We start from the raw sequence: 23,912 nt of genomic DNA, 5'->3' as shown, positions 1-23,912 counted from the left end.
CTGCTGATACATTGTTTCCTAGTCCCCATTGACCTCCAGGGAAGCCGTGGCTGGTCTCCTGCACCCGAGGAAGCTCACAGTCCTGCTCCAAGTGGGCGATTCTCAGCTGTTCTCTCATCAGGCGTGGGCCCAAGGGTGGCTGCCAGGTCTCAGCTCCCCCGGGGATGCTCGTGGGGCCCCAGCTGTGTCCAGCAGAGTCCTGGAGGAGGCGGCACGTGTCAGCTGTCCCTCCGTGGGGAGGCTGGCTCGCTAGCAGTAGCCCCTGCCGGCAGTTTGCACGTTGAGCTCTCAAGACTGGGCCTCCCCTGAGCCCCGGAGGGTGGGCGCTGGGACCCTCCTCATCACTCACGGTCACCAGCTGGTCAGGGGGAGATGGCCAAGCCCAGGGGTCCCTGCACCACTAAAGTCGCCCCTCCCGCAAGAGCCTTCCCCGACCCATTCATGCTGGTAGGTGCCTGCCCCCCGCTGACGGTACCCAGGGGGTGCCCTGGGACTAGGGGACCCTGGAGGGCCTGCCCCCACCCCCGTCCCTCCCTCGGTACCCCACAAGCTGAGCACGGGGCCCGGCACACAGCAGACGCTTAATAAGTGCTCGTTTACTGACAGCAGCCCCGTGCGGTTTAGTGGCTCGACCACCCCCCCACGTGGGCACCCACGAACACCCACGCGCGCGTTTCGGGATGTGCTCCAGGGTCACCTGGCCCCAGGGCCTCGCTCGGACGCAGGAGGCCCCATGGGGACAATCGGACCCAAGCTCCAGTCCTCCCGGGTCCTCCAGGGGTGCTGGGGCTAGAGGGGTGGGGCTGGGGGGGCAGGGACGTCCCCGAGGCCTGGGTCAAGGGCGGGGGGAGGGGCCAGGAAGAGCGCGCCGCCGAGGGGCCGCCCCGCTCCGCCCCACCTCGCTGCGCCCCCTCGTCCACCCGTGCCTAGGCCCTGCGGGGCCACCCGCTCCCAGGCAGCCCCACGGCCGCGAGCAGAGCGAAGGAGGACCCAGGTAAAGGCCACTGGGGCGCTCGGGGCGTGGCGTGGCGTGGGTGTGCGGGGGGAGCTTGGGCTTCGGAGACCCCGCCCGGGGGGCCCCGGGGCAGCTGGGGCTGAGCTGGGGAGAGGGGGGTCTGTACCCCAGTTTTGCGGGGCCCCAAACGTGGGCAGGCCCAGATGGGAGCGGGGGAGGGGGGGAGGGGCGAGGCACACTTAGGAAGTCGGAGAAGTTTGTCTGAGTCACCTCCTTCCTCCCCCGGCTTCCCTCCCCAATCCTGCCTCTCTCCTTCCCTTCCGCCTCCATCCTCCCTCTCCCCTCCCCCCCTTCACTTTCCAATCCTGCTCCTCTCCCTCCCCCTCCCTCCCTCCTCCCTTCCCCCTCCCTCCCCTCCTCTTCCCTTCCTCCCTTCCTCCTCCCTCCCCTCCTCTTCCCTTCCTTCCTTCCCCGGCCCCCCCCGCCTTCCTCTCTCCCTCCCCTTCTGTTGTCTCTCTCCGTCTCTCATCTTCTGTCCGTTTACCCCCCGTCTAAAATGACTCAGTTTCCCACGTGTTCCTTTCCTGCTCTGTCAGCCTGCATTATCTGCTCTAAGACCCTTCTCAGCTTTGACATTTTCTCTTCCAAGGTCGATCAACAAACCTTGATCACCATCATCTTCACTGTTAGAGTGGGTAAGCACCTGCTATGTGCAGGGTGCTGTGTTTGGTGCTGGCTTTACAAAGAAAGGCTAAACCAACCCTTGCCCTCAGTGAGCTCACAGTCTGACAAGGAAAAGACAACAGCCAGGACAGAGGAGGGGAGTCTCAGAGGGAAGGCCTTAGCACTGAAGAGGACCAGGAGGGGCTTCTAGCAGAAGATGGGACTTGAAGGAAGCTAGGGGAGCCAAGAGGCAGAGATGAGGAGGGAAAGAAGGCCTGAAGTCAGGAGAGGGAGTGTCTTGTCTAAATAGTAGCAGGGAGGCCAGTATGGGTTGAGTAAGGGGTTAAACAAACCGGGGTCCACCTTGTAAAGGGCTTTGAGTGGAGGAAGGACTGGAGGGGGGAGAGACTTGAGGGCAGGCAGATTCTACCACCCCCCCAGCAGCTATTGTAGTAATCCAGGGATGAGGGGCTGCACCAGGGTGGGGGCAGGGTCAGCAGGGGAGGGGGTGAATTCAGGAGCCTGATGAAAGTAGAATCACAAACCTTGGGTTCTGGGAAGATGGTGGTGTGCTTGTCCCTAACATGGAAATTCAGAAGAGGGGAGGGTTTGGGGGGAAGGATAACGGTTCAGTTGTGGACACGAGTGTAAGGTGTCTGCTGGACGTCTGCTTCCAGATGCCCAATGGAGAGTTGGAGTTGGGAAAATGGAGGTCAAGGAGGGAGGTTAGGTCTGGGTAAACAGATGTGAGAATCAAGTTGACTTCCCTATTAGATTGTAAGATCCTTGAGGGCAGGGGCATCATGCCCAGCACACAGCAGGTGCTTAATAAATGTTTACTGACTGATTAATTTGCATCAAGATGGTAATGAGTCGGTAGGAGCTGATGAGGGCACCAAGAGTGCTCAGTGGGTGAATGTGGTCGGGGGTGTGACTTGGATTAAGATCCAGCCCAGGAACCCAAGGAGTCGTCCAGCAGGTAGGAGGAGAAGCGCGTAGAGCAGAGTACGGAGACCTGGAGGAAAGAGAGTAGCAGTGGGAAGAGGGGGGGGTTAACTGTCGGAGGCTGCAGAGGCCGAGGAGAAGGAGGACTGAGAAAAGGCCTTTGGATTTGGCCATTCAGCCATCCCGGGTAACTTGGAGAGGGCAGTTTGGGTTGAATGATGAGGTGGGGAGCCAGACTGAAGAGGGTTTAGAAGGCAGTGAGAGGAAGTGAAAGCACTGAGTATCGATGGCCTTCTTAGAGAGTCTGCCCACGAAAGGGAAGAAAGAGAGAGGGTGCTAACTAGTTGGGATGGATAGATCAAGTTAGGATTTTTTGAGGATGGATGTTGGAGGTAGACTTTTTATTTTCTGCAAAATGGGGAAGTTAATCGGAATGGAGTGGGGGCAGCCAGGTGGCACGGTGGATAGCATGCTGGGCCTGAAGACGCATCTCCCTGAGTTGAAACCTGGCCTCAGACTCTTCCTAGCTGTGTGGCCCTGGGCAAGTCACTTAATCCTGTTTGCCTCAGTTTCCTTATCTGTGAGCTGGAGAAGGAAATGGCAAACCACTCCATTATCTCTGTCAAGAAAACCCTAGAAGGGGTCATGGAGAGATGGACACAGCTGAAAAATGACTTCACCACCACCACCACCTGATTGAGTGGTTTGTGAGGACTTGGTGGGATACTATATGTACAGTGCTTTGTCCACCTTACGGTGCTATATAAATGTTAGCTGTTGTCATTATTATTATTGTAGATGAGGAAACCAAAGCCTGGAGAGGCAAAGTGACTTGCCCAAGGTTATCGAGACAATGCCAGCGGCAGGATTTGAATTCTGCTCCTCCTGTGCCAGAACCAGTGTCCTTCCTCGTGTAGCAGGCTGCCTCCTAATACCTGTTTGCTGAATCATGTGTGTGACTGAGTTACTGTCTTTGTTTGTCTAAACCAGATCCCCGGCCACTGGCCCCGGCAGCCCACGATGCCTACAGATGTGGAACCGTCCGTTCTTGCCAAGACCCTCCACCTTATCTTCCTCTCAACTTTCTGGGGGATGCAGATTTGGGTGACCTTCATTTCAGGTACATCTCAGGGGAGGGTTTTATCTGGGTCATTGTGGTGGACTTTTACCCGTCCCCTTCTGTGTTTGGCCTCAGTTGGGAATGCAGAGATTCAGTTCATCAGGCGTGTATTAAAGGCCTGCCATGTGCCAGGCACTGTCCTAGGGGCATGGAGGTTACACAGATGAAAACAAAACATGCCCTGCCCTTGAGGAGCTTACGTTCTATTGCTGAAGATACATCCCACAGGGGATTGAATACAGCATGTGCTCACACGAATGAGACCTAGCCCAGCTCTTGGGGACCTTGAAGTTGAGGGGTGGGGTTGGGGGAGTGGGACAAGGACAGTTAAGTAACTGGCAGGGTCAGGCAGTCTGTGGTAAGCCCCTGGTAACAACAGTAATACTAGCTAGTATTTATGTAGCCACTTAAGGTTGGCCAAGGGCTTTGCGTCTGACCCTCCCAACAACCCTGGGAGATACGTGCTTTATTATCCCCATTTTACAGATGAGAAAACTGAGGCTGGGAGCAGTTAAGTGAGTTGGCCAGAATCACAGAGCTAGTAAGTGTCCGAGGCAGGTTTCAGCCTCGGGTCTCCACTGTGTTCTCTGCCTTTCCCCTTCTAGCCCACGTCTGCCATTTTCTGCTCCCTTTTCTTCTCTACCTCCCCTTTCATTTGTGCCGTGTGGAGACCCCTCAGTCATTCAGACTCCCCAGTTGCCTGTACAATGCACATGGAAGGTGCATGGAAGGTGCCTTGGGCACAGGGTGTCCAGTGGGCTTAGGAGTGGTTAATGATTACATGCTGGTCAACAGCTGGGGTCCTTGGCATCCTGTATATTTTCTTTAGAAATAAAGGCTGTCCCCTGCCTCAGACAAGAAACGGGCTTCCGGTCATCTTCTTCTGGCCCTCTTCCCCTCATCTGGAGGTCACGGAGAATTGGCTCCTTCCAGAGCCTGGACACTCCCTCTGGGCCTGGCGGCTCCTGCAGCCGAGGGATGGGCTCCTTTCCTGACTCACAGACTTTCTCTGTAGCCCAACCCATCATCCTCTCTGAGGACTTCAGCCCAACCTCCCCTTGAGCACCCTGGCCTCCCAAGTCCCCTGACCTGTGGCCGTCTCTAAGGGAAGCCTCCTCCCCCTTAGGTCTCGACATCCCAAATCACCATCTTCCACCGTGGACAGTAACTCTGAAATCCACATCCCCCTCCTTCCTGCGTCTTCTCTCCTCCCACCACTGTATCCCACCTTCTCTGCCTCTTAGCAGAGGACCCTGAAAAAACTGACGCTCTGAGTCCAGAGCACCAGCTCCCCATTCAAAGTCAGTCTGCCATCACGCCCTCCTGTCCTTGGCTCCAGTCTGGAGGATGAGGTATCTTTCTGGCCGGGGAACATTCCTCCTATTTACACTCTCAGTCTTGTCCCTAGCAGATCCCGTATCTAACTTATATCACATTTATGCCTGATTTTTAAAAATTTTTCTAAAAAGTTGTAAATTTAAATTTTTTAAAATTTAATTTTTATTATTTTTTTTTAATGAATATGTCTGCTTCCTTTCCTGCTTCCTGTAGACATGCCTGTGTCTCGCCATCTTTAACCCAGCTGTCCCTTCTTTCTCTTTCCTCCCTTTTGCTGTCACAACCCTAGAATATCTCCACTCAATGCCTTTCCTTCCTCACCATCTGCTCATTTCTCAGCACCTTGCAGCTCTGTTTCTGACCCTGCCTTTCATCAGAAACATCTCTCCAACATTTCCAGTGAGCTCTCACATTCTCGCTCAAGGGAGGCGAGGATAGTAAGCCTCAGTTCTAGGCCCCTTGGGCAGCCAGCCTGGCAAAGCTCGTGGACCCCTTTCTCAGAATCGTGTTTTAAATGCATAACATAAAATACTTAGCATTACAGAGGAAACCAATTATAGTGAAATACACTTATCCAAGTATTTAGAAAAAAACCCAACAAACAATCCCAGACCCCAGGCTGAGGACCCCTGGACTAGGCTGTATCGGGGCCCTTCCAGCTCTGACTGTGTGCATGTTAGGGGTGAGGAAGGTGAGAGGCTGCCCGAGGCAGACCACACGTGGAATATTTGGCTCAGTTCCGGCCTTCTGTTTCAGCAGAGACTTTGACAAGCTGGAATAAGTCCGGGGAAGGGGGATAATGCAGTGACTGGGGACCATGCCTTAGGAAGATCAGATGATGGACCAGGGATGTTTGACTTAGGAGAAAATCCAAGGCTGGTCAGGGTGAAGGGATGTCCTATGGAAGAGGGATTGGAATTGTTCCACTTGGGCCCAGGGCCAGAGCCAGGGACAGACGGGCATCGACGTAAGCAAACATCAGTCGATCTCGTTGGGAAGCACTAAAAGGGCCAAAGTTGCTGGCTTAGTTCATTAACATTTCCTATAAACATCTGAGGTTTCATTGGTGTGTGGAACTCCCAGGAGGGAACCTCCCACCAGGACAGACCTTTCAGCAACTTGTACTATTAGAGAGTTATCTGAGAGATTGTGACTTCCCCATGGTCCCACAGAGGCAAGGCTTAAACCCTTTTGGCTAACAATGTGTTATCTCTGTTTTACAGATGAGGAAACTGAGGCTTAGGGGTTAGGTGACCTGTGTAAGGTCACACAGTATGTATCAAAGGCAGACTTGAACCCGCTTCTGTTTGTGAATGGCTTACCCTGTTGCATCAGGCAACAAGATAAGGCTGTCCCAGGGACATCCGATTTACTCCAAAGACATTAGTGAAAAATCCATCCTGTTCAGACTGTGGCATGCAGTGGGACGGCCTGTCATTGAGTTAGTCCATCTGTACCCAGGTCTGGGGTGGACTCTTCAGGGAGGACGGTGAGTGAGTGGGAGGGAGGGATCCCAGCTGTTTCCCAGCACAGAGACCCTAGACTGGCTTAGAATAGGACAGTTTCTTAGCTTCTGACCCACAGGATCCCTGAGAGACACAGGGTGGGCATGGGCGGGCATGATTCCGTGGATGGCCTGTGCTCTAGAAATATACTAAGAGTTACTTTGGAGAAAAAGGAAAATGGGTCAGAGTCAGGGAGAACCACAGATGATGGATGGGTAACGGATGGGTGGCCCAAGGGCCCCCGCAGTACCCACAAAGGATAAAGAGCCCTCTCGTCCTTGGGTGGTTCCCCTGTGGAGGATTCTGGGAGACCCCAGACAAAAGTCACACAGGATGCACAGCTGAGCCTTGAAAACCCCAAAAGTGTGGATATTGCCAAGGAATCTGTCTGAATATGCGTCTTTGTTCCAAGGTTTTGCTCTGTTGTGTTTTAACCTGAGGGAGAGAAAATAATTCCTTGTTAATTGAAAAAATAAACATTTCTAAAAAATGCGAAGTATTGGGATGGGGAGCCAGAGTATTCTAGGCTAGGTTTTGTCTTTCCTTGTTGGAATTTAAGCTCCTGAGGGCAGGCTTACTGACTTACCTGTTAGATTTGTTTTCCTAGGGCTTGGCATAGCATGTGAGTGAATGAATGACTTCTGTTCATCACCTGCCCCACACACTCTAGGTTGATTTTTTTGAGCCCACGTGCTGGACTTTTCTCCTAACCGGATTTCCATTTGCCAGGCTCTCGGCTCATCCCTGTCCCCTCTCTGCAGGCTTTGTGATGGGTGGGAACCTCACCCGCCACACCCTGGGCTTCATCCAGAGCCGTCTTTTCCCCTATTATTTCCACATCGGCTCCGCCTGCTCCTTCTTCAACCTGACCATCTTTGCCATGTGCCACCCCAGGGAGCTGCTCAGTGATGAAGAGACCACACAGGTAGGGACCCGCCGCCTCCCCCCCCCGAGCTGTGCCGGCCCGGGTGGGCCCCCCCCCAGGGTCTCTCAGGCAGCCCTCGGTAAACCTCACCGAGATGGAAAGCCGAGGCCAGAGGCAGCGGGCTGGAAGGCTGCGTGCTGGCGCCTCCGCCCTTACTGGGTCATCCTCCCCCCAGCTCGTCGTGTTCTTTGTGTGCGTCATCGTGTCCGCGCTGAATGCCCAGTGGTTCGGCCAGATGACCTCAGACATCATGGCCGACATGCATCTCCTGGAGCAGAGCTACGGGCTGGGCCAGGACATCGGCTTCTTCTCCCGCAAGTCCTACACGCGGCTGCGCGAGTCCAACGCCAAGTACAGGCAGCTGTCCGGCCAGCTCAACCGCTATTGGCTCCTCTCCTCCCTCTGCAACCTGGGCTGCCTGATGTGTAACGGCTTCAGCCTCTGCCACATGGCCACTCACCTCTCCACCTTGTGACCGAGGCTGGCCTGTGGGGGGAGGGGCCTGAGCCAGCTGGTGCCGTGGGTCGTGTGGGGGCTTGGGGACAAGGAGGAAGGGACCCAGATCCTCCCTCACGTCCTAGCCCTGTGTCCCTGGGCAACTAATGGGTGAGGGAGGGAGTGAGGGAGTGAATGAATGAGGGAGTGAATGAATGAATGAGTAAATGAATGAGTGAATGAATGAATGAGTGAAGTGAGTGAATGAGTAAATAAATGAATAAATGAATGAATAAATGAGTGAGTGAATGAGCAAGTGAATGAATGAGTGAACAAAAATGAATGAATAAATGAGTGAGTGAATGAATGAATGAGTGAACAAGTGAGTGAATGAATGAATGAGTGAATGAATGAGTGAGTAAATGGATGAGGGAGTGAATGAATGAGGGAGGGAGTGAATGAATGAGTGAATGAATGAATGAGTGAATGAGTGAGTGAATGAGTGAGTAAATGAATGAATGAGTGAATGGATGAATGAACAAGTGAATGAGGGAGTGAATGAATGAGTGAGTGAGTTGAATGAATGAAGTTTGCTCATCTGTAAAATGAGGAATTTGGTCCCTTTCAGCTCTGTGTCTACGACCCTGTCATCTCACTATGGCCATCCAGGGCCTTCTCTTTGAGGCTGAGGTCAGCTTCTGGTGACGTGAAAGGGACCTTTGGAGCTGAAGTGGGCAGGACCTTGTGCCCTGTCTATTTTCTTCCCAGACCCACAGATCAGTGCATAAATGAATGGAAGAATGACTGCTTGAAAGACTGAATGAAGGGATAGGGAGATGAATGGGTGGCTGGATAAATGGATGAGTGGATGGATGGATGGATAGTTGAAGGATGGATAGATGAGTAGACGGATGGATAAATGGATGGGTGGATGAGTGGATGCGTACACAGTGAATACTCAAGGATGATGATGGGCAGTCCTCGTCCTGGTAACAGAGCTCTCTAGTTCGTGGAAGTTTTCCTCCGGAAGGCACGCCACCAGAAGTCTTGCTGTTACCCCCAGTGATGATTGCACTATGTGCGGCCCTTAAAGACAGGATGACATCACAGGGTTGACTCCACTGGACTCGGAATCAGGAAGACCTGGGCCAAATCCCCATCCAGACGCTTCTGAGCCTTGCCCGATGCTTGCCTCAGTTTCCTCATCTGTAAAAGGAGGGGGTCGGACTCTGTGGCCAACTTTAATGTCAGACTCGGCTCTGTTGGGGTTGCCTCCCTCTGGGCCTGTTCTTACCTGTAAAAACAAAGGGGTCATAGTGTCCCCTCCCCTCCAGTACAGCTCAGTCCGCGGGAGGTGGGGGGGAGCCGTCAGACCTTGCCTAGGGTTGCTACCCCGTCCAAATAATTGGGAGCTAACAAGTTCAGAAGGCAGCTTTTTAGATTTTATTTTTAGATAGGGTGCTACGTGCACCTCGAAGGGCTGGGAGTAATTGGTGGTCTCAGACTCCCACCTTCCTTTCCTGGCTGCACAGACAGCATTCTTCAGCCTTCTTGCCTTGGGACCTGCTCAGCTTATTGAGGGAAGGAAAGAGCACTTATTAAGCACCTACTATGTGCTAGGCATTGTGCAAAGCACTTTACAGATACATCGTTGGCCCCTTCCCCATCCAGCCCCACAGCCAATGTGTGACTTGTGTCCCAGTGCCCCTCTGGCTGTTTTAAGAAGCGTAGCCTGCCTTCTCCCAACCTGCACCACCTCCTGCCAGCTTCATGCCTTAACCAGCCAGTGTGAGTGACTTGTAAGCATTCCTGTTGCAAATGCCTGCTGGCTCCTTGTGCCTCCACTGGGGCCGAGGGCATCCCTTGGGCTGTGAGTCCCAGCTCTGACATTCCCTGTTCTAGGGCCCCTCCCAGCTCTGACAGTCCCTGTTCTGAGGCCTCTCCCAGCTCTGACATTCCCTGTTCTCAGGCCCCTCCCAGCTCCGACATCCCCTGTTCCTAAGGTCCTTCCAGCTCTGACATTCCCTTTTCTAAGCTTGCTTCCAGCCCAGACATTCCCTGTCCTGAAGCCCCTCCCAGCTCTGACCTTCCCTGTTCTAAGGCCCCTCCCAACTCTGATATTCCCTGTTCTAAGCTCATTCCCAGCCCTGACAGTCCCTGTTCTGAAGCCCCTCCCAGCTCTGAGATTCCCTGTTCTCAGGCCTTCCCAGCTCTGACATCCCTTGTTCTAAAGCCTGAGCCAAGCCTGACATCCTCTGCTCTAAGGTTTCCATCCCTCTTCCATGCTCCCTGGGCCAGCTAGGTGTTACAGTGGAGAGAGCAGCAGACTTGTAGTTACGAACGCCTAAATTAAGCTCTGTTCTCAGTTACTAGCTATGTGACCCTTGGCAAGTCCTTCAACCCTTGTTTTCCTGTTTCCTCATCTGTAAAATGGGGGCAGTAACAGGACCTCTCTCCCAGGGTTGCTGTGAAGATCAGATGAGATAATCCCCTTGATGTTCAGAGGAAACTGAGGTCCAGGCAGGCTGATTGGCCCAAGGCTTGGTGGGGAATAGCTCAAGCCCTCTGCCGTAAGTCACAGCCCTCAAAGCCTGTCTGCTCTTCTGTAAAATGGGTGTAACGGCCCTTGCGCTGTTACACAGGCTAGCTCCCTGAAAGGAGGAAGGGGAGATACTGGGGGAAATCCAGTCAGTGTACAAACAAGGCAGCAGCAGAAGTCTGTTTAAGTGCCTTAAAGCGTCAGTGTGAGTGTGGAAAGAGCAAGGCTTGCTTCCCCCCGGCAGCAAAGGCGGATCAGAGTTGGGAGGAAAGCCGCCTGAGGTCAGGGCTCCTGGTCAGTGCACACTGGACCCTCTGCTCCCAGAGAGGGTTCACGGAAAAGAGGAGGGGACATAGTGCCATTGGGATTTTATTGCTATGATTCTGTTCCTTTATGAGCATTCTTGTTACTTTTAGCAAACTGAAGTAGTTCAGGTTTCTGGCTTCAAATAGGATTTTATTGTTTTGTTTTCATGGAGATGGTCATTAAGTTGGTAATAAAATTATTTTTAAAACATGATTACGCTGTATTAAAGTGGTGTTCTGCCAAGAGTCTCTCCAAAGGGGAGAGGAATTTGGACAGCAGCCTGGGGGATGAGCGCCGGCCGGCCAGAGGCAGCGCCGGCAGCGAGACGCCCCTAGCCCCGTCTCTCCTGCCAGCTTTCAGCAGGCCCTCCAGGAGCGATGCCGGGCAAGGCTTGATCGTGGGGGGCTGCCGTCACTTTAGCCGATGTACCTTTCTGCCCCGGAAGAAATTCTTGCAAAAAGGAGACTGTTTTACCAAGATCAGAAAGACCGGTGTCCATGCTTTGACAAAGTACCTGTGAGGACACAAAGGAAGCCTCTTAAGCCCCCAGTCTCGTCAGGGCTTCTTTCCCCAAACCCTTTGAGGTGAATGGCAAAGGGAGGGATTCCACAGGTTCACAAATCCTGGCCCATTTCTCTAATGGGAGGGCCTTTCCTGGTTGTTTTTTAAAGTCTGCCCGGCCCCTCCCTTCAATGGGGAGACCCTTGAGGGTAGTGAGCACGCCCTCAGGTGTCCCCGGGGGTGTGGGGGTGACCTGGCCCCCCCAAAGGCACCGATGGCACAGGCGGCCCTGGCAGAGCCTGCGGACGGCAACATCTCCCCATCCTTCACTCTGCCCGATTTCATTACCAGTTTCACTGGTTCCATCACCTACATTTCCCTCATTTCCCCAGGGCCCTCTTGGGAAGACAGAAGCCACTGCTCCCCACCCCTAGTCCCCCACCTCTGCAGAGGCATGGGAATGCCTCCCGATTCTCAGAGCCATGCTGACAGCCTTTGATCTGTGCCCCCTCCTCTGTGATCAGAGCCTGCTCAGAATAGAAGCTCTAGACCATGGGAACGGCTCATTTTTGTCTCTGTCCCCAGCACCTAGAACAGCGCCTGACACACTGGGGGCTCCTCAGCTTCTAGGAGAACATCTTTCACCTTGAACCTCACATTGCCAAGGTCAAGTACAGTGGCCTTCTTCCTGGGGTTCTCCCCCTTTGCCCCCCACCCCCAGTTCCTCATAGGAATTCCATCAGGTAGGCAGTGCATTATAAACAGAACCCTGCTTTGGAGTCAGAGGGTATGGATTCAAATCCTGACTCTGCCTGGGGTTAGGGACTAAGTGACCTGGACGGTTTCAGGTTCCTCATCTGCAGAATGAAAGGCCCGGACCAGGCCGTCTTCAGGGACTTTCCCAGCACTACACCAATGATCAGGAGGGCCCCTGGTCAGCAAAACCTGACCTGCCAGCTCCCAGGCCCGGGCTGCTTCTGCTGCTCAGCGCTGTGGCCTGTAAACGACCAGCCCTCAGCTCTGTCTGCCCAGCGGGCAGGCCTAGCATCCCGGCCTTTCTAACCTCCTGCATGGGAGTGGGGGAGAGTGGGGCCCTGCCAGCCCGAGAGCACCAGGCCTTTGAGAAAGCCCACTTGCACTGGGGGCAGTAACATGGAATTGGTTTCCTCCACCGCTCGGCCTGCATGTGCTGCCTGGATTTCTTCTGACCCAGCACTGAGCTGGCCCATCGTGGCCTTAGCTACCACAGAGGTGGCCCCCAAGGGCTCCCTGTTCAGGCCTGGGTTAGATTGGATGGCCTCCGGACACCTGTCACCAATGAGATTCTGGAGGGGTCTTCATTTTGTCCTGGTGGTAGGGTTACAAAGGGGAAAGGAAGGGGTCCTGGACCCCTGAGGCACAATGGGAAAGAGATTCCTAGGTTTGAAGTCCTAAGGGCTCATGGAAGCCTCTGGTCCAACTTCATGTTGCAGACCCTGGGAGCATTACTCTAGAGCCCATGGACACCTGTGAGCCCCCATTCTGCAGGTGAGAAAACTGAGGCTCAGGGGCTTGCCCAGGGTCACCCAGCCAGGGAGGGGGTGGTCTCTGGTTCCCTGAGGCCCCGAATGCCACCCTTCCCTCCAGAACATTCTGGGTGCTCTGCTTCCCCTCACTGGAAGGGAAGCTGAGGACAGGCATGGTTTCTTTACAGTTTGGGGTTAATAAACGCCTGTAAGCATATGGAAGTGATTGTTGATAAATCAAAATAAATTAGTTAAAAATAAATAAATAAAAAATAAATGCCTGTAAATGAATGAGTCCATCAAAGGGGGAAGCTCCAATCCGGCACCAACCGACTCATTAGCAGGATGGGGACACCTCCGATCACTGAGGCCAGGACAGCAGCCTCCCCATCATGTGTCCAGGGGCCCTTCAGTCAGGGCTGCGGGGCCCCAGGGCACCCAGGGAAGCTGCCTCCGGGCTGGCAAAGCCCCCTGGGCTCTCTGCCAGCAGCACTCTGAGCTCACACCCAGGGACAGACCCCCACCCACCAGCTGGGACACGGGGAGGGGGCAGCACTGGATTTTCAGCCTGGGGACTCAGGGGCAGAGGCTCAAAGATCTGGACAGGCCTCGCCCCCTCATCGTACCAAGGAAAGTGCAGGGGGCGCGAGCAGGCCGAGGCCCAGCCAGATGAGGAATACAGTGACAAGGACGGTGACAGAGAAATGTCTGATCAAAAACAGGCCTGGGCTGATATGTCTCAAGACTGAGAGAGGATGGGGCGGCCGGTGCACTCCCCTGGTGCCCTGCAGGCACCTGGAGAAACTGAGGCAGGCTCCACCGTGCTGGGAGGACTTGGATAAAGCTCCCTGGGGGGGCAGGGCTTAGCAGGGCCAGACACACAGAAGGCACTTAATAATGCTTGCCAACTGACAGGATGCTCAGGCACTGCTGGGCTGTGACATCGTGACTCCTGTGGCGTATCTGACAGATGCCCTGGGGTCTCCCTGCACTAGAGGCTAGGACTGAGCAGGGGCCGGCCGAGGACGGGCTCACTCTCTTCTCCCTGGTGAACGTGATCATTTTCTGGGAGAATCACAAACCTCCCCTGCCACCAGGCCTGTGTCTCCCCACTCCTTTCCGGGCAGGGTCAGGGGCTCCTGTCTGCCCACACTGCCCCCGGGGGTCTCCTTGGCAGGGCCTTCCCACCCCAAGGTGTTCACCTGGGATGCTGCAGCGCCTCCAGCAAGGTGCTCTCTGGCCTCACCTGGTGCACCTCCTCCCGGTCTTCATCTTCAAAGTAGAGCTGGGGAAGGGGGCAAAGGAAGGGAGAACGGAACCACTGGGGATGCAATGCCTGCCACCCCCAATGAGGCCCCTACTGGGTGCCGGGTGCTGCATTAGGGTTTGGGGAGACAGAGTGGAAAAGTCCCTGCCCGCCGGGAGCTTCCCTCCCCTGGAGAACAAAGCGTGGGTGGCCCACGGGCCTGCACGAGGGCTCCATGAAGCTCTCACCTCCAGACGATGCGGGCGATACTTCCGTTCTAGGTCCCAGGGAGGCAGCTCCTCAAACATCACCATTAAGTGGTCGATGAATCTGTAAGTCCCAAGAGAGCTCTGGGTCAGCCTGGTTCACTGACCTGCCTCTTGTGGGGGAGGGCTCTCATGGGGGAGGGGGAGGGGGCTGAGAGGAAGACAGGCCTCTGGATGCTGAGGCCCCGGGCCTCCCCAGTGCCTCCAAGGGCAGAGAAGTCAGTCAACATTCTAAAGTCTGAACCCCAACTTTTCCAGGCCGGGCTGCCCAAGGAGCAGAAGTTACCTGGAGTCTTCCTGAAAAGCCGAGATAAAGTCCATCTGGCCGTACTCGGGGTAGAGGAGCAGCGTGGGCCAGCTCAGCCGGCCGTGGTCATCCAGGGACACCCTGGCGCCGACGGCATTCTCGGAGCCCAGGCCCCCATGGGGTGACGTTTGCTCCTCCTCGTCCTCCTCGGCGGCTGGGGACACCACCTGGATGTTTCTTGCCTGGTTTTCAAACCAAACCCTAAAGTCACCTTCCCATGTACCCAGGCCTGGCCCAGCCCCGCTCCCACCTCTCAGGGTGCCGGCCAGACATCCCCTTCCACACAAAGCCTCCTCTGGCTGCCCCAGCAGCCCTGGCCTTTCCCCCCAAAACTGCCTTGTGCTGGTTTAGCAGGGAGCGTGGATAGCCTGCAGAGATGGGTGTGTGAACACTAAGGTTTGCAAAGCATTTTAAGACCATCATCTTGTTTGATCTTCCCAATAACCCTGGGAGGTGGGTGCTATTATTATCATCCCCATTTTACACATGAGGAAACTGAGGCAAACGGTGAAGTGACTTGCTCAGGGTCACACAGCTACTAAGTGTCTGGGGCCAGATTTGAACTCAGGACGAGTCTTCCTGACTCCAGGCCCAGCCCCCTAGTGGCCCGAAGGTTAACTTTACCAAGAACCAAAAAACCGCCACCAGCCGCAGTGTTTTGTTTTTTTAAATTCTTGGAGGTTTGTGATTTCATCAGCTCAGGGAGCTCCCGGTGAAGAAGCGGCCTGTCCCAGTGTAGACCAACCACTCATCCGTACTGCCTTCGCAGTAGCCCGGAACCCTCCCCCACGCATGGAGCTGCCGTGTGTCAGAGGCAACATCTGCACTCGCAGCTGGGACCCTCCGGCCTCTACACTCTGACTCCTTGTCTTCTGACCCCCTGGGGCAGCCAGAGAAGCCTGGGGCTCCTTTTGAGAGCTTTTAAAGGCATGGAATAAGATGCCTCGGGTTACAAAGGAAGCCAACCACGGGCTGTGACCAACACATACTAAAAATGCGTTCAGAGCTCCTGCTGGAAGCCTTCTCCCTCCCACCTCCCCATCCCCCCACGAGGCGATAACAGGAGCCGGGCGCTCCCTGAAGCACAGACAGGACGAGGATCTCGGTTCTCCCTAACCCGGGTGTTCCGGCTCAAGCACCCACCTGGACAGCGCGGAGCAGCACCCCCTTCTGGGCCTTGTCCTTCCTCTCTTTCACCTTTGCCTTCCTGAGATCGCGCTCCGTGGCTCGCTGAAAGTTAAACCACACACAGGTCAGTCTCCAGCCCTCCCCATCTCTCAGGAGGACCCTTAGGAATGATCAGCTGCTAGAATGGGGCAGAACACCTTCATCGGAAGCTCCGCTTCTGGGGGATGGAGGAGAAGGCCCCCGAGCCTCCGTCGCCACGGCATCATCTGTATCCTCCACCTGCAGGGCGGTCTGCAGCACACTCCCACAACCTCATGGTTTCCGGTCCCATCCCCTTTTCGAGGCTCCACTGCTATGAGGATTCCCACACAGGCGTCTACCTTTGTGCCCCGCTATCTGTAAAAAGCGCTCGAGCGCAGTGCCTGGCACATAGCAGGTGCTTCCCTTTGACCCCCATCTCATCTAACAGACAGTGTCTCTGAACAAGGAAGTAAAATCGGCTCCACCTGGGCCAAAACGCGGCAGGAAGATCTGTGATGAGGGTTTGACTTTTCCTTTGTTGTTGTTCAACATGTCACCTCTTCTGTGAATGTTTTCCAAAGTGTCTGAAGAGTTCACGGACTGACAGGCTTGGAGCTGAAGTAATACCAGTAACAGCTGATGTTCATGAAGCGCCTGAAGGTTTGCAAAGCGCTTTCAGATGCTGCCTTATTTGATTCTCACCCCTCTGGGAGCTCAGAGCTATTATTATGAGGGTGATTAGTAACAATGATGTCGTGATAACAATAAATAACATTTACACACCCCGTACTCTGGGCCAGGCACTGGGCTAGAGCACTTTGTAATGACTCTATCATTTGCACCTCAAAGGACTCTGGGAGATCAGTGCTATTCTTATCCCCATTTTACAGATGAGCAAACTGAGCATTTTGTAAATGTACTTTATGGTATAGACAGCATAGTGGAGGTAACGGAGATAATTAACAGAGGGAAGGCAGCAGTGTTAGAGGGGGCTGGGATGGGCAGCTCTAAAATGAGGGGGGGACCCTACCGCCCTTTATCATTCTTGACCTGGGATCCTAGGATCGGTTTTTATTGAATGGTTTCTCTTTTCTGGCAGATCAGCACCATCTCTGCTGTCTGCTAAGGCTGCCTAGGGCGGGTGGGTGGAGGGCCTGCCCTGGGTCACAGAGGCCAGCCGTGCCCTCAGGCTGTGGTCACCCTGTCCACGTGGCTACCAACCTTCAGCTTGTCCGCCTTGACCCTTATTTCCAGAAGCTTCCTCTCCTTGGAGTCCAGCCTCAGGCCCTCGTCACACCAGCTCACTGCCTCCGAGAAGTTTCTCAGTTCCAGATGACAGATTGCACCTGTGGGGACCCAGGGACTTTAGAACCCTTTAGAACTGAAGGACTCAGAAAGAGCTTGTCCCTTTGGAACAATGAGAATCCACAACCGAGGAGGAAAGAGCCCAGACCAGGAGTCCGGAGGACAGGGCTGTGGCCCCCCCACGGGCTAGACTGTGGGGTCCATACGGGGGAGGGGAGTTGAACCACAAGAACCCACAAGAACCTCCCAGAGGCTGGGGCCCACGTGATTTCACCCCTGTGTCCCCACTGTCTAAAATGCTTCTACCCCATTTCTGACATTAATTCTGAGGCAGCAGGGTGGTGCGGGGGAGAGAGCTCCAGGTCTGCCACCAGGAAGCCCTGAACTCGAATCCTGACTCAGACACTTCCTCATTCACCTCCACCTGCCGCAGTGCCCTCATCTGTAAAATGGGGATAATAACAGCCCCTACTTCATAGGGTTAGAGGTATATGTGTTTGCTCTGGATAAATGTTGGTAATTATCATTAGCTACTGTAGAAAAAGAGAAAGAAGAGCTCAGCACAATGGATTTGTCAAGCACCGTCTGCCAGCACCCAACACCCTGTGTCTCCAGAGCATCACAGGAGCGTAGAAACGCGTGTGAATGGGACTGTTTGTCAAAGACTGAAAGGGAAGAGAGTGAAGGCTATGGAGAGGCAGGCCTCGGCCCCCCTCCCCGGGACGCCGGGGCCCACCCCCAGGTCAGGGGGCTTCTGGAGGGGACAGCCAGTGAGGACAGGACCATCCAGCTATCTGCATCACTACCCCCAAGCCACACATGATGCTGAGCCTGCAGAAAGCTTTGACAAATGTGCTTTTATTTATTCATTTGGGTATCTACCAATGTATTTATTCATTCATTCATCCATCCATCTCAGAGCTTAAGACATGTTTGCTGACTTTACACGCATTTGCTGAAGGCAGGAAGGGGTCAGGGAGAGACCTGGGGAGAGTTGGGATACACCAGGCTAAAATCCTACCTCTGACACTCATGAGCTGTTTGGCAAAGGCCAAGTCACTTAACCCCCTGGGCTTCGGCTTTCTCATCTGTGAAATGGGGCTGTTGAAAGGCTGAAGAAAGCACTATCCTTTGGAGGCTGGCTGTCCTTCTCACGATTATGACAACATGCTTCCTGCATACCACTCGGGCAACAGACGGAGACTTCTCCGTAATTTATCTCTGTCCGGGTAGCTGAGGCCCAGCAGCTGCCCCTCAGAATGCCAGGCCTCCACCAAGGGCATCTAAGGCTTTCCTGACCCCGCTTTCTAGCCACCAGCTCATGATGCCCGCCCTGCTTCTATAACCAGAAAACCACCACCAGAAACCTGTGGTTTTGCTCTGCTGTGGGCCTCCCTCTCCAGCGTCTCCTACCCTCAGACCTCCCTAATCCTTGTCTGTTCAGGAAACAGAGATGAGCTGGAGACCTGGGGAGTCCCCCCAGTGCCTGCAGCCAACCTCGGGGGTGGCGGAGAAATTAACATCTGATGAATAAATTATAACCTTCAAAGAATCTTTAAGCCTCTCAAAGAAAAGGTGCAATTTGAGTAAAAACATCACTGCACAGACGCAGACCGGTCTTCAGCTGACAAAAGGGGGAGGCCACATGAGCCTGGGAAGGCCCAATCTGCCCTCAAAGGTGGGATCCCTTGTCTTTCAATTAAAACTTCTGCCTTTTGATCGGTTGATGCAAAATAACAAAGGAACGTACAGCTGCTCGTGCAGCCATAATTACGTTTCAAAGAAGTGTTTTCCATTTCAGCATGAAATCCTAAGATAAAAAGAGTTAGTTTGCACTTTGGGGAATCTTTTTTAAAATGAGTGTTTTGCCTTTTACAGGATCAGAGATCTGGAGCTAGCAGGAATCTCAGAGGCTATGAAGCCCACCCCCTGCCCATTTTACAGGAGGGGAAACTGAGGCTCAAAGAGGTTAAGTGACTTGCCTAAGGGAGCAGGTGATGGTGCCAGATTTGAACTCAGGTTCCCTCACTGCCTCAGCCGTCTCACCCATGGGGCTCCCTGGCAGAATGAACTCACTGTCTCAATATTCAGAGCTGGGAGGGACCCTAGAGTGCAGGGAAATTTGGGGAAGGTGCCCTGGGCCTGGAGGCAGGAAGCCCCAAGTTTGAATCCTGCCTCAGGCGTTTACTAGCTTGGTGATCCTGGGCAAGTCATGTCACCTGTCTGCCTCAGTTTCCTCATCCATCAAATGGAGATAACCCCAGCACCTCCTTTCCAGGGTTACTGTAATGTTGTTTTGCAAGCCTTTAAACACGATACAGATGCAGAGATTAAGTACTCACCCATGGCCACGATGCCAATGCTTCAGAGGCAGGACCTGAACCCGCGTCTTTGGGCTCTGGAGCAACGTCTCTTGTACACCCCCGCTGGCCTCCTCCCCTCGTCCTCTCTCTCTCTCTCCTCCTCTTCCCCACCACTCTCGTCTTTCTCTGTTTCTTTCTCTCCCTACTTTCTCCGTCTGTCTCCTCTCTCCTTCTCTGTTTCCCTCATTCTCCCTCCCTCCCTTTCTCTCCCCTGAGCTCTCACTAGTCACCGCACCAGTGTAGACTGGCCCTCCACAAAAGGCCTGAGTAGATAGGACTCTGGGATCCCTGTGACCCAGGAGCTCCCTCCTGCCATGGGCACAACACAGCCTCAGGATTCTAAGCCCTTCTGGTCCAACCGTCCAGGCCCGGGCTTGGCGAGAAGAGCTTCTAATGCCCCCGGTCCTCTCCATGTCCCTACAGGGCACCCAAGAGAACATGGTGGGCCTCAACTGGAGCCCAAGCACCTGGGTTCTAATCCCACCTCTGATTCTTACCAGCAGCGTGACCTTGGGTAAATCACCCCTGTACAATGAGGAGTTGGACTCGAGGGCCCCGAGCCCCCTTTCAGCTATAGTTCTATGAGCCTCTCAATGACCATGAGCCATACAAAACCAAGGCCACCCTTCAAGGCCCCGGCTCCCTTTGTGTGTGTGCACGTGTATGTGCGCGCGCGCGTGTGTGTGTGTGTGTGTGTGTGTGTGTGTGTGTGTGTGTGTGTGTGTGCCTGTATGTACGTGCATGTGTGTATGTGTATGCATGCACGTGTGTGCATATACCTGCATGCAGTGCATGTGTGTGCGTGTGCCTGCATGCACGTGTGTGTGCACGTGTATGTGCATGCATGTGTGTGCATGCATGTGCGTATACCCGCATGCACGTGCATGTGTGCATGTGCCCATGTGGCAGGGGTCTCCTTCTGCAGCTTACCTCTGATGATGGCTTTGAGGTGGCTCGGCCTAAGCTTCCTGGCCGCCGCAGCGTCATTCAGAGCAGAGCGCAGGTTGCCTAACAGAGGAGGAGAGCAGCCACCCGTCAATCACAAGTCCATTCTGCTTGAATTTCTAAAGCAAATCAAGCCAAGGACAGGGCTGGGGCCCCGGAGGCGGCCAAAGCGGCCGGTCACCTGGGACGGAGCACCAACAGCTCACGTGCCTGGCGGCTGTAAAGGGTCAGAAGATGCCTCATGTAGATGGTCTCAGCCACCCTCACAACAACCCTGAGAGGGACGGCCTGCCTTGAGCTCCGGGTTACAGGTGGGGAAACTGAGGCACCTTGCCCAGACAGTCTGTGTCTGAGGGGAGACACAGATCTGTGGAGCCCCGGTGAATCTCCCCTGGAAGGGCCAACGCTATCGCCTTGGGCACCTCGGGCAAACTGCCTCCCTGGGCATCAGATTTCCTATTCATAAAACCAGACAGTCTTTCCAGCTTTAGCTGAGGGGCCCTAGGGCCCCGCGTAGTGTACAACGGATGGATCAATGTCGCTCAGTGTGCAATGGGAAGGAGATCCTGGCCCTTCTGGGCCCGGCAGCCCGGAGACCCCTGCGGGCTCACAGATGCTCCCCACCCCCTGCAATCCCCCCAGCATGGTCACAGCGCGCGCACAGACACACACAGACACACAGACACACATGCACTGCACATGGAGGAGCCTCGGGCCCGATCCTGCCCTGCCCTGGCCTCCAGACAGGAAGGTCTGAGCGGCTGGCTCACCCAGGTGATATTGTGCCGCTGCACGGTTGGTCAGAAGCATGGCGTTGAGATCGGGGTCCGAGCACTTCTTCCTGAGCCCTTCGGTGTACGAAGCCACTGCTTTCTTGTAGTCTCTGTCCTTGAAGTAATCGTTGCCTTCATCCTTGTAGGTCTTGGCCTGCTCTGTGGAAGGACGACAAGGGTTTGTATCCCTCCTCCCTCCCCAAAAGGCTTCCCCGGGGGCCTTGCAGGGACCAGACACCACCTCGGCACCTTCATTTATGAAGCACCTACTATGTGCCAAAGACAAAACCCGACAGCGGTCTCAGTTTTTAAACAAATTCCAGACACCCCAATCAGTCCGCAAACATTAATTAAGCTCCTACAGGATGCTTGAGAAGACAAAGAACAAGGTCGCTCCCAGCCCCCCCTCCTGCCGAGCCACAATTTCCTGAGCACGACACGTGATACTTGTGATTCCTTATTTTCTCACAGCACTTTCTGATCATAAAGCACTTTCACCTATATTACAGAATCACAGATTTCGAGCTGGAAGGGAGCTTCCTCAATCACCCACTGGACAACCGAGGAAACTGAGGCATGGAGCTATGGACTGGCAGAGCTGAGACGTGAGGTCCTCCACAGCGAGGGGAGTGCCTCCCAGCAGCCCAGCGACGTAGCTGGCATCAGCCCTATCGTTCAGATTTCCAACCCATCAGAAGAACAGGCCGTGCCTCACAGCACTTGTGTGGTGACCTGCCTAGGGCCCCCCACTCCAGCCGCCACATTTCCTGCACCTTCTGGGGGTCTCTCGTCATCGAAAATGAGGGACTGCAGACAAGCCAACTCGGGATTTTCTTGGGGATTGATTTCCGATGGGGCTTCCTTCATGAACATCGGGATCTTCTCCAACTCCTGGAAGAAATCAATGAAGGGAAGAAATACACAGAAGTCAGTTTTAAAATGCAAAGTCCTCATCTCAGAGCTTTGTCTCAACCAAGAAAAACACTAAGGGGCTTCCTCCATGCGGATGGCCAATCACGAGCACTAGCGAAGTGCTAGGTCCTGTGCTGGGCGCACACGGATAGTCCGAGATCTTCGAGGGGGACATAAGGGCACAGACAACAAGGGGGAGTTCAAAAAGAGGGGGGGCAGCACTAGTGAGGGGAACCACAGGGGCTCCTGGCAGACTTGTGCTCTTTGGACAGATGTCCTGGGAGGCCCTCCTTGCTCCTTGAGGCTGTGAAAAGTGTAAACAGAACCCTCCTCCATTCCCGACTGAAGCCTGGCCGGTCGCAAAGAGGACCATCAAAACTTCTGTCTGACTTTGACTTTTAAAATTAGAAATCTACAAATCATTTCCCCAGGCCCCAAGCAAGAGGCCAAGACTCAATGTTTCCCACACCCAGGGGTCGGCTGGAGCCAGCTCAGAATGAGCCAACTGTTAAATTTTCAGTGTGAGCGTGCATACCTGGGTATGTAGCAATCATTACAAATCAAGGCTTCATTTGTTGTTTTATTAATTGTCTAGACTTAAGAAAGGGGTAGGGAAAATCTTAATGATGCAGATTAAACTTTGAAATGTGTCACATCATTACATTTTTGAAAGCCAGTTGTTAAATATTTGCCTATACTTTACCTTGTGTTCCAAGGACTGAAACCCCCACACCTTTCAGAGAGAGCTTGGTCAGGGCTCAGAGGCCATGCAGTCCACAAGCCTCCTTCCCACAATGTGCCAGGAGAGGGTCTAGCCTTTGTCCTCCAAACCCCCACCTCCCACGGCAGCGTAGGAGGGGCTTGGGCTGGCTCTGATTGTGAAGGAGTCCTGGCTGACACTGCCTTGGGTCAGGATCAGGGGGAGGCATCACTCTGTGACCCAGAGAGACCACCAAGCAAGGAGGCAAGCAGAAATAACAGCTAATGACAATAACTTTTATAGAGGGCCCGCTATGTGCCAGGCACTGTGCTAAGTGCTTTACAAATGTTATCTCTTTGATCTTCATAACAACCTTGTGACATAGGTGGTATTATCATCTCCATTTTACAGATGGGGAAACCGAGGCAGAGGCGAATGACTCACCCAAGGTCACCCAGCTAGTAGGTTTGAACTCGGGTCTCCTCGCCCCCAGACCCAGCTGCCCCTAGAGGGGAGAAGGACGAGCCAATTTCAGGCGCCTACTGTGTGCAGAGCACTTTGTTCGCGTTAGGAGGCAGGCTCTGGGCAAGGGCAGGGTAGAGCAGGGCGGGAACCACACCCTGGCCCTGCCATTGATTTGTTGGGGGGTCCCTGGTGGTCCAGGAGTCCTACACCTGGGAGTCGGAAGTCCGGGGTTCGAATCCTGCCCCGGACCCCGGTCACGGAAGCTCCATCGGCCTCAGTTTCTTCATCTGTAAAATGGGGGAGGGGGTAACAGGCCCTCCTCCCTCCTGGATGGGGGGGGCGCCTCGCAAACCGTCCCGTGCGACAGCCACAGCGGCCGCGGCTGTTTCTATCGGGGATTCCCTCCCTCTGCCTGCCTCGGCTTCCCTATCTGTCCAATGGGCACGACCCATGGGACGGAGGGGTAAACTGAGGCCCCGCCGCCCGCGGCCGCACCTGCTCCCACGTGTCCTCGTGCAGGCGGCCCCGATACTGCTGGCTGCGGAACTTGTCCAGGAAGGCGTCCATGGCGTCCTCCTCCTCCTCCTTCCTCGGCCCTGGCCCCGGCCCCGGCCCCTCGGCCGGCGGCCGCTGCTGCTCCTCCGCCTCCATCAGCGATCCTGCTCCTAGGCCGCGCCGGCCTCCCCGACTTCCGCCCTCACTCGGTCGGTCCGTCTCGACTTCCGTCCCCACTTCCGGCGCCGA

The 23,912-nt window shown here is 54.6% G+C and overlaps 2 protein-coding genes across 5 annotated transcripts; one reads left to right on the top strand and one right to left on the bottom strand.

Annotated features, from left to right (window-relative positions):
* Window positions 1–834: 834 nt before the first annotated feature.
* Window positions 835–10,944, top strand: LOC110201340 (transmembrane protein 205-like). Of its 3 annotated transcripts, none has more exons than XM_020976917.2 (4): window positions 835–994; window positions 3,554–3,683; window positions 7,288–7,451; window positions 7,627–10,944. In XM_020976917.2, the coding sequence occupies exons 2-4, from the start codon at window positions 3,584–3,586 to the stop codon at window positions 7,924–7,926; spliced, it is 564 nt and encodes a 187-aa protein (XP_020832576.1). In that variant the 5' UTR covers window positions 835–994; window positions 3,554–3,583; the 3' UTR covers window positions 7,927–10,944. The 3 variants fall into 3 exon arrangements, with proteins under 3 accessions (XP_020832576.1, XP_078012785.1, XP_078012786.1); XM_078156659.1 differs by lacking the exon at window positions 835–994 and adding an exon at window positions 2,241–2,597; XM_078156660.1 differs by lacking the exon at window positions 835–994 and adding an exon at window positions 6,245–6,510 and having other exon boundaries at window positions 3,620–3,683.
* TTC4 (tetratricopeptide repeat domain 4) lies at window positions 10,861–23,876 on the bottom strand. Of its 2 annotated transcripts, XM_020976901.2 has the most exons (10): window positions 23,664–23,875; window positions 21,865–21,982; window positions 21,089–21,250; window positions 20,304–20,381; window positions 16,927–17,051; window positions 15,700–15,786; window positions 14,536–14,738; window positions 14,232–14,313; window positions 13,940–14,022; window positions 10,861–11,245 (listed from the first exon to the last, which is right to left on the bottom strand). In XM_020976901.2, exons 1-10 carry the CDS (start codon window positions 23,817–23,819, stop codon window positions 11,143–11,145), a joined length of 1,197 nt encoding a protein of 398 aa, XP_020832560.1. In that variant the 5' UTR covers window positions 23,820–23,875; the 3' UTR covers window positions 10,861–11,142. The 2 variants fall into 2 exon arrangements, with proteins under 2 accessions (XP_020832560.1, XP_020832561.1); XM_020976902.2 differs by lacking the exon at window positions 13,940–14,022 and having other exon boundaries at window positions 23,664–23,876.
* Between the last annotated feature and the right edge of the window lie 36 nt (window positions 23,877–23,912).

This window comes from Phascolarctos cinereus, unplaced genomic scaffold (assembly GCF_003287225.1).
Source record: "Phascolarctos cinereus isolate Bilbo 61053 unplaced genomic scaffold, phaCin_HiC Scaffold_5;HRSCAF=322, whole genome shotgun sequence".
Classification (NCBI taxonomy): domain Eukaryota; kingdom Metazoa; phylum Chordata; class Mammalia; order Diprotodontia; family Phascolarctidae; genus Phascolarctos; species Phascolarctos cinereus.
The sequence above is the reverse complement of the archived record's forward strand: the minus strand, read 5'-3'. Positions and strand labels throughout refer to the sequence as shown.